Source organism: Danio aesculapii, chromosome 19, assembly GCF_903798145.1.
Source record: "Danio aesculapii chromosome 19, fDanAes4.1, whole genome shotgun sequence".
Lineage (NCBI taxonomy): Eukaryota > Metazoa > Chordata > Actinopteri > Cypriniformes > Danionidae > Danio > Danio aesculapii.
Genome location: NC_079453.1, coordinates 14,700,313 through 14,710,945, shown reverse-complemented (window position 1 = coordinate 14,710,945; position 10,633 = coordinate 14,700,313). Strand labels below are relative to the sequence as shown.

Here is a 10,633-nt window from a genome sequence, read left to right as displayed (position 1 = left end):
TTCCTTTAACAAACTTTGTGTACATTTCCAGTGCGTGATAAACTGTCTTTCTCCAGTTACAAGATTTTGCATATTAGAATCAGTGACATTTGTTATGGTGCTGATAGGATTAAGGACAGACAAATGATCCTGTCATTACCTCGGCTGATGGGGTTTAATGTGTCATTTGCATGTTTAGTGAATGTTATTTCATTTTTCTCAAGGGTAAATAGGATAGCCTTCATGCCTACGGATAAGCAAAATGTCAAACAAGTCACATTGTATGATGTATTAATGAAGAGCTTATTTACAAAAACTCAATTTTTAGTCATTTTCAGACAGCATGTTTTTATGTTGTGCATTGAAGAGCACAATTGAAAAATAACATGATTCATGAAAATAATAAAATAAGATATATGTTTATATATAATAAAAAATTAAATAATATATAATAAATATAGATAGATAGATAGATAGATAGATAGATAGATAGATAGATAGATAGATAGATAGATAGATAGATAGATAGATAGATAGATAGATAGATAGATAGATAGATAGATAGACAAATAGATAGAAATTAATTATTACTGTAGCAATATTGTTCTGAACATTGAAAATATGAATAAATATTGAGTGAGCAATGATATAATCAGAATATTAATTTTGAAGGATCATGTGACACTGAAGACTGCAGTAATGATGCTGCAAATCCAGCTTTTGCATCAGTAATAAATATTGATATTTAAAACATTTTCAACACAATCATTTGATGAAATATACTATTAACATTTTTTAAATAATATATATCAGCATTTTTTTGTCTTTTGATTAAATGCATCATTGGAGAGTCAAATAAATCACCTTTATAAAAATCTAATTTTAAAGTGAATTAAAATTCACTTATTCTGCTGTATACTGTACATGTAACTGTTAAACTTACATAAAATAATATGTAAAAAAGGCAGTTATTTTAAAATAACTTTTCAAATGACCATGTGGATTATAGGATACTGGCAAAAATATACAATTGAAGAGTTCAAATGCAAAAACCTCTAAATGCAATCCGAAATGTTCCTCCTAAATGAGCATTTTTCGCAAGCTCCATGTGTGTATGTTCAGTAAATCTTACTTTTATGGCGAAAGGTTATTTGCATTGCCTCTAAAGTGAAATAATGGAACAAAAATATTGGCTAATTTTAGAAGAAAATTTCAGTCTTCAAATTAAAATATAAAAAAATATATTTTTGAAGCTTTATTGTGATCCTTAAATAATGCTTGTTTTATATGGGGGACTTGTGTACTGTATCATAACAGAAGGCAGTCACAAAAATGCCATTACTGTATGTTGCATGCAAATGTGATTTATTAAATATCAAGAAAAAAATATTGAAAATTTCAGTTTTATGTAAATTCATAATCAAAATAAAATATATCAGTTCAGAAATCCTTTCTATCTCTTGACCCATGCAGTATCCATAATCTGTAGTCCTGGCCTTAAGTGGATATCCTGGATCCTCTCTATCAGTCCTGCTTTTTCCTGCAGAAGGTTTGTGGTTAATGGAATGTATCGCTGGACACATGCAAAACATGCCATTAAACGTTATCTGCTTTGATGATGACAGCGCGTGGATGTCCCTGATTGAGAAAAAAAAAAAAAACACTTTCCTGTTTCTGTGACTGATTTATCCAGTGGGAGTTGATGACATCACTGTCTGTTCCATTTACCTTTCTTTCATTCCTCATCCCTGGAACCAATCCGGAGACTGGAATGTCTGGACTCGCTGTGGGAGTCACTGTTGTGTAATAGGCACAATGGGCGGAGCTTATGAGAGGATAAATGGAAGGCGGGCAGGTTGAGTTGAACACAAGCACCTGTCAGTCTCTCACTGTAGACATTAACTGTACAGGCATCACTCAACTGGATTTAACAGCCGTGTGAAACTCCACAATGGCTTTTACACTTCAGACTGCCTTTTTGGTCATAGCTACACTATGTGTCCTGCAGCAAGGTAAGACACCTGCTTATTTATTTATTTAATTGAAAGAAAATTCTGTGTTCTGTTCTCTAGTGTGGCTCACAAATGTATGAACTGCTTTCAGTTTCCATAGAATGTGTGTTTTATGTTGTGGGGTGTAATTATGCATTTTAGATTTTCAGTTTTACACTTATTGTTAACGAAAGCTTTCCATTTCGCAAAATTAAATGACAGTTTAAAGAATTCTTCAGATTATTCAAATTTAATTTAATTCATGTTTATTTCTAGAGAGCTTTTACAATGTAGATTTTATCAAAGCAGCTGAACATAAAAGTCCAGTTCTCAGAGTTGACGTTCAGTGTCGTTTAAATTTCACTGCTGAAATTCCAAAAACACTGAAAAGCAAATCCATCTAAGCGCAACTCCATAAGTCCCCAAATATATTTTTTTTATGGGAAAAGGCATGTATCTTTATGTCTCATTGATCAATCTGCAAATAATTGCTTTATCTTGAACTACATGACCCCACTAGAGGACCTCTGCCAAAACTTAAACCACAAAACAATCACTTATGGCATATCACCTTTAAAGATAAGTGTGACGGTTATTACTCAGCCTCATATCTATATAGAGTGATGTTTATATTGTATTTGTAACTGTAGTATTTGTGTTTTTATTAGATTAAGAGGAAATAAAATCAAAGACTTAATATAGAATAGATAAGTCACTCTACAATGTAGTACTGTATATACATAAAAATAACAAACATATTACCGTAAAATGACAAACAATATTAATATTATACATCACTCTATATTGAGTGTATATATACATTGTGTATAGATATATTTATTTAAAATTAAATATTTAAAATCCAGCATAAGTAAAATGAAATTTAAAAAAATAAATTGTACAAATGTGAAACTCAAAGATGCAAAACAAGTAGCAGAAGGTCTCACTTGTAAAAAATAACAGATGGTTTTAATCACAGATTGTATACAAATTGATTTGTTTACGTTAAATGTCAATAAAGCTGGCAAACGTAGATTCCAGCACAAGAAGTATAGTTTAGGTTGGCAAAAATCATTGCGTGAACATGTTTCATCATGGATTCTGTGTTTTTCCTAGGGTTTGGATATCCACTATCTAAACAACCTGAAGCATCTAGCAATCCACCTGCTATCAAAAGAGTCCGTACCAAACGCTGTTCCTGTAGTAGCTGGTTAGACAATGAGTGCATCTATTTCTGCCATTTGGACATCATCTGGGTCAACACACCAAAGTAAGTGTTCCCTAAAATATAGTTGATTTTAAAAAGAAACTATAATTTACACTCACCTATATTTTAAACTTATTGGTAAGTGGTGCAAGTTTGAAAAGTTCCATTTGGAAATGGTACATCCAAAGTTCATCCAAAACTGAAATTTCTGACATCATTTACTCTCCTTTCACTTGTTCCAAACCTGTTTGAATTTATTTATTCAGTTGAAAGCTGAAAACCTACAACCATTGACTTCCAATTACAAATACTACAGAAGTCAATAATTACAGGTTTTCAGCTTTCTTCAAAAAAAGAAAGAATAAAAGAAGAAAGAAACTCATAAAAGTTTATAACCACCTGAGGGTGAGCAAGTAATGTGGACATTTCTCATTTTTGGGTGAACTATGCATTTCTTGTGTTGTTTGGATTTTGCCACTTACACATCTCTGTTTTTCCCTTTGTACAACAGTAAGATTACTCCGTTTGGTCTTGGAAGTCCTCTATCTCGTCGCCGGCGTTCAACTAGTAGATGTGAATGTGCGAATCCCACCGACCGTACCTGCTCCAGCTTCTGTCACACCAGGTGAGCTCAGACTCTTCCCGCTCCACCCTGAAGATCAAATCAGAGTGAAACGTCTCATTTTGTCTGTTGCAAATTCCATAAGCATTCATGTATGACGTGTGGAGATCCGGGCAGCTTGTATGGGGGGTTTTACCAAGCATCCTCATCTCTGAGATGAAAGTGGAAAAAGAGAACAAGAAACTGTCTAATGGCTAAAGTAGTTTTAAGCCATGCAGGTCATGAAATCAAAGTACAGCTATTTTTGGTTATGGTTGCATTCCTGTGGTAGTTCAAGGAAGACATTAGCTTGTGTCTGTCTTGTGTGGAAGTGATATGGATTTTTTTTTTCTTTTGAGTTTGCAAGAGCAAGTTATTGAGATTATATGAAAGAAATATATTTATTTTTATCTGCAATCATTGGTAAACGTTTAGACAGTCACACTTTATTTTGATGGTTCGTTTGTTGAATTTTAGTTATATTGCAACTAATTCTCATTAGATTATAAATACACTGTTAAGTTGGGGTTAGGGTTAGTGTAAGTTGACATGTACTTGCAAAGTTTCTTATAGTCAGTTAAATGTCTGTTGAAGGAGCAGTATCAACAGATATTAAGCAGACAGCCTACTAATACTTAAATGGACCATCAAAATAAAGTGTTACTATTTAGACACATTTGAATGAGCAGATTATTACTGGTGAATTTTGTATGTAAATGTATTCTCAAATTTTGTTTGCAGTTCTGAAGATCCAGATATGGAGTTTGTGACTCAACTTGATAACCAGTCAAATCACGTGGACAAAACTAGTGATCATCTGCTGTTGTCGCTCAGGTAAATCTCACTGAAAACTTGATCTTTTTTTTTTTTTTTTGAGATATCAGTCTCAAATCTGAAACACAACTTTGGAATGTGTTTTATAAAATTGTTAATGAGAACAAATAAGTTTTTTTTTTTTTTTAAATATATGTTTTGTCTAATTGAAACACTGTAAAAAATGCACAGAATCCCTACAAGTTAATTAAGTTGACAATGTTTTTTTTTACAATTTTAAGTGGATTGAACATAAAATAATTACGCTGTCCCCCTAAGAAAACTCAACAGTTGTGTTGTTTCAAATATTTTTTATATTGTTTATTACTACAACATGAAAGTTACATCTTCCTAAAAGCTAATCTTCCAAAGTAAACATTTTTTATACAAATACTTGCTTTTATACAAATGACATTTGCTGTTTGTTTAAACTGCTCATTTAAACTAAGCTAAATATACACAATTCTTGAAGTTTTTTGGGGGTCAGCTTATTTTCAATCCACTTAAATTTGTAAAAACTAATAAGTTAGTGTAATTCCTTCAAGTTGTCTCAACACAAACCAATTGTGTGGAACCCAGCATTTTTTACAGGGTATTAAACTTGAAAGTTCTATTTTTGTGGATGTTTTCATAACAATAAATTACTATGCACTTTTACTATTTCATTTCATTAATTGAAAAAAAAAATTGTCAGCCCAACAATCAAAAGTGGTTAAGTAGTAGTAATTGTATTATAACTACTGCATTATTACAATTTAGCATAATTACAAAATAAGTACAATAATAAGTGCAAAATTTAGTATCTCCTAAAAATACTATAATATTTATTATTTAATTAGGATAAATTTGAATTTTAGGTGAACTACATGTATCCCTTTAATGTCCATCACATGATGATTTTGTCTAGCTTTGGGAGTAAATATTGTGTCATTTTTCGTTTGCAGGAGGGTGGTAAAAGACAACCTCATGACAGCTACACGATTTGCTTCACCCAAGAAGAAATCCAGGATCAGCTAGACAGAGAGTGAGATACTGCAGAAAGAAGAGAAATGACTGTAGAAGTGAGCTTCTGAACAAAATCATTCCTGGATGAAGAGGATCTGCTTCTTGAGAGGAGGACAAAAGCATGGCGGATTCTCAGAATTCCAGATGAACTGAACCACTGAGGCACAAACCTTCAGATACTTCAGTTGAGCTGGAGCCGAAACCACTGTTCGCTAAAGTGCAAAGATGATTTATATGGTGAATAGAAGGACATTTCCACTTTTACACCAGTGAACTGGTGGCATATGCCACATGAGGGAGTAAACATTTAGCTCAGAAAGGCTTTCTGAAAGCCTAATCTAATTTTTTGACACTAAATGTTCAGTAAAACATTATTTTGTGTGCTTGTTACACATTAGCTATGCATAATTAGATGAAATAACCTCAAATGAAGCCATAACCCAGTACACACTGTTTCTTAACACTCATTATTAAAGTTTCCCTCTGTATCAGAGATAAATACTATTATTTATTTGTTTATTTATTAATTTATTTATTAATATATGTATTTATTTATTTTATTTTAATTTGGAGTTTAGTTTTATCATTTCTTTGATCTGTTTTGTATTTTTACAAAATGAGAAAATGCCATGAGGAATGTTTATGTGTTTTCTTTTTTATGACTCCTTCTTCCCTCCATGTTTTCCCCTCATTTTCCCTTGAGTGAAGGCGGAAGTATTTATTGCATACTTCCAATAGGCTTTTTTTAATTGTTCAGATTCCAGCAAGTTTCAATAGCACAAAGCTTGCCAAAAACTGTTGTTATTGTTTTTTCCAAAAGTACAAACTGGCTGTTACTGTCTGGTCATTCATTATGTAAAAGACTGTAGTACTACTGAATTCCTATTCCATATTATATGGAATATATTTAAATGTATGCTTGTTTTACATACTAATGACTACTATGTTTTGACTACTGCAAAATGTGTCATTATTCTGCACATGTTCATATTTTCTAGAAGAAGAAGAAAAAAACTTCACAGATACTTGAATGTTCAAATATTCAAATCCATTTTGTTGTTGTCTATTTATTTTATTTAATGAAGTCTATTTTTGTATTGCTGTATCTTTTAATAAACAAACATATACTTTCAAATAACAGATTAGTCTGTTTTCTGTTTTGTTGAATTGCATTCACTGTAAATAGCAATAGTTGACTTCTCACAGAAAAAAAAAAAAACATGTAGACTTTTAAAACTATTAGCAGACTAATTAAAAAGTGACTAAACTCATTGTCTTAACATTAATAAATAAATGAACTACACTATAAATCATATCCATAAATTAACTGTTTCCTGTGTTCTGGGGTGTTTCTTATTGCATTATGGGATCTTTACTTTTTCCTCCAATTCTTTTTGATGGTAAATGGTAGTCAATTAATGACATTTTTAATAGTTTGAAGTGGTATACTGTCTGGATTGGTTTTGTTATTTACGGAACAAAACCCTGGTAATAACTTACCAGTACATTTTCCGTTATGTAACTTTTTAAATACTATATACATTATACAATGATGTGCTGGTGGGGTGAAGGAAGAATTGGTGTGATAAATGGAACCATGAATTCTGCTGTGTACCAAAATATCCTGAAGGAGAATTTCCAGTCATTTGTTAGTGATCTCAAGTCAAACTTGGGTTCTGCAGCAGTACAATGATCTAAAGCACTAAAGCAAGTCCACTTCTGAATGGCTGAGGAAAAACAAAATTAAGTCTTTGGAGTGGCCTAGTCAAAGTCCTGACCTGAATTCAATTGAGATTCTATGGCATGACCTTAAAAAGGTGGTTTATACTTGAAAACCCTCCAATGTGGCTGAATTACCAACACGATACCATGGCAATTCATAAATTTTTGATCTAGTTGCTATATCGTATGAATTAGACTAAAATTATAAAACGTAAAATAGTTATGTTTCCTTGTGAGATCAGGCTGGAATTATAACAATTCTGCAAAATATGAGTGGGCCAAAATTCCTCCATAGCACTGTAATAGACTCATTGCATGTTCTCGAAAATGCTTGAATGCAGTTGCTGCTGCTAAGGGTGGCCAAACCAGTTATTAGGTTTAGGGAGCAAAGGCTTTTTCTAACATGGCTATAGTTTTGTATTTTGTTTTCTTTTGATAATAAAAAGCTAAAATGTGTTTACTTGTGTTATCATTGACTAATATTTACATTTGTTTAATGATCTGAAACATTAACGTGTGATAAAAACGCAAGAAAAATAAAGAAATCAGTAAGGGGGAAACACTTTTTCACACTATCATATATTCTTTCTTATACAATCTATTGTTAAAAACTTCTTAAAGGTCAATAAAAGTCATTTTGTTAAACCACAGAATAGAATTTTCAACATCAAAAGTTGACAGAGATCAACTTCCAACAATGCAGTTAATAACATTAACAGTAACTGTTCATTTTCAGATGTTTTTTTCAGTGTTTGTGCATAAATTAAATCAATTTATCAGTTACAAGTTTAGGACAACAGGTTTAATCTCTCTATTTTTATGCAAAGTCAATTTGTGCTTTTAAGGCAATTACTCGTTTTTTCAAGTAAAGTAACTAATCGCTTTTTATAGTATTGGATCACATCCAATACTATAAATCCAGAGTAAAATGTCATTCCTACACAATGTGAATCTATCATAAAAATATTGTAATACACTTTTATAATGAAAGATGCATTCATGCATTATTTGTTCTGTTCACTTGTTGGTTGTGAAATTATGAGCAATACACTTTCAGTTGCAAATACTTATGTTTTCTGAGGTTTAATTTATGTTTTCTGAGGTGTGTTGTATGCCAATTTTACTGTCTGTTAAACCATATGGAAAAATTAATATACAGTAATATATGTGCCAATAAAATAAAAAGTATAAATTATGCTATATTTGTCATACATGTTTATATTTATAAAAAAAAATTATTATGGTGATTATTACTCTTTATTGTCTTAATAAAAATGGTTAATTCATACAAACTCAGTATTTCACATGTGCATTTAAACAAGTGCACAACATACTTTTCTTATTAGTCTTAATAGTTGGATGTATGAGTGAGACTAAAAACATTTGTGTTGGTTCTTTTTTAAGCATTGTTTGACAGTTGTCCGGGATGGTATTTTATCTTGTGAAGATGTGCAGTCTCTTTGTCTGCCACCCTATTCAAGCTGCCCAAATGTTTACTCAATACGTGCGGTTTTGAAATTCCAAGGAACATTCAATGTATCCGTAATGCAGAGCAAAGTCGCATTATGCGGGCTGATCTATAGAATTTGGCTTGTATCAAATTTCTTATGTAAAGTGTTGCAATTTTTTACATAACTGGGTGAGTAATGCAACTACACTGATAACTGTAACTATAGTTTCACTCAGAAATTGTTTGTTAGGTTCAATAAAAACAGAAAATTATATATATATATATATATATATATATATATATATATATATATATATATATATATATATATACATATACATATATATATATAAATATAACCATAATTTTCTCATCCTTCGCTTATCACAAAACTGTTGAACGAAGATATTTTAATATATTTTAACCGGTAGCCATTGACCACTAGTATATTTTTCTTACAGTACTGTGGATGTCAATGGTTTCTGGTTTCTAACATTCTTCAAGATATTTTATTTTTTTGTGTGTGTTTAACAGAAAAAGAAAACTCACAAAGGTTTGGAACCACTTGAGGTTGAATAAATAGTGAGTACATTTTTTGGTAAATTATCCCTTTAATTTTACTAATGAGCAAAATCAATCAATTAAATGAAAAGGTCACACTTTATTTTGATTGTCCGCTTGTTGAGTTTAAGCTACAGTACATTGCATCTACATGCAAACTAATTCTGCTAAGTTTCTTATAGTAAGTAAAATGTCTGTTAAAGGAGCAGTATCAACACATATTAAGCAGACAGTCTACCAATACTCAAATGCCCCATCACAATAAAGTGCTACCGATCTTTAGTAACGATTGTTTTATTTACAACTTCAATTCAATACTATTTCAATATGAATACATAAAGTTTAATAGTCAAATCAGTTGTTAAAGAAATCTGTATACCATCTTTTTTCCCCAAATATGTATTTATATATATATTTATGTAAATATATAATATATTTTGTATAAATGTATATATATAAATATATTTTTTTCCTTTTTCCCCTCCATCAATAGGCATACAATAACAATGCAGCTTACAAAACAGCACACATCCACACCCTTTTTTATGTTTATACACATATACTGCACATACACACATATACATATTCAAATGACAAAACTAATAAATAAATAAATAGAAACTTCGAAAAATAGATAATGACAAAAATCAAAAACAACAATACAATTAAAAAACACATGTTTACAAACACAGTTTACATAATATTCATGTATGTTATCTGTAAAAGGTAGGTATTAGTTTACAGTTTTAGTTTTTACAGTTTTTTTTTACAGACAAGTTTAGTTAACCCTGTGTACAATTATAATTTTAAAAGTAAGGTATAAAATAAAGGGACTAAGCCGAAAGAATATGAAGAATCAATGTTTAAATAAGGTTTAAATGTTTATGTCCATTAATTGTGTAAGATGAACTATACTTAAAAAAAAATTGTTTGCTGTTTGTTCAAACAACTTAAAATGAGCTGAAACAACACAAATCTTGAGTGTTTTTGTTGTGAGACAACTTAAATGTTTTACGTTCAATCCACTTAAATTTGTAAAAACTAATAAGTTAACTTAATTCCTTCATGTTGTCCCAACACAAATCAATTGTGTGGAACCCAGCATTTTTGCAATACTTATATAGCATTTATTAATCATATTTCAAAATTTACTAACAAATTATTTAAATTTGTGCTTGTTAACATTAGTTAATGCACCGTGAGTTAAAGAATGATGAATATGAATAAATACTGTAATAAATATATTGTTCATTGATTGTCAGTGCTACTAACTACAATAATTAATGAAACACAGCAAAGTGTTT

The 10,633-nt window shown here is 30.7% G+C and overlaps 1 protein-coding gene across 1 annotated transcript; it reads left to right on the top strand.

Annotated features, from left to right (window-relative positions):
• Positions 1–1,861: 1,861 nt before the first annotated feature.
• LOC130246989 (endothelin-2-like) lies at positions 1,862–5,955 on the top strand. The gene is made up of 5 exons (XM_056480166.1): positions 1,862–1,991; positions 3,087–3,240; positions 3,689–3,802; positions 4,520–4,612; positions 5,536–5,955. Exons 1-5 carry the CDS (start codon positions 1,931–1,933, stop codon positions 5,606–5,608), a joined length of 495 nt encoding a protein of 164 aa, XP_056336141.1. The 5' UTR covers positions 1,862–1,930; the 3' UTR covers positions 5,609–5,955.
• Positions 5,956–10,633: the final 4,678 nt, after the last annotated feature.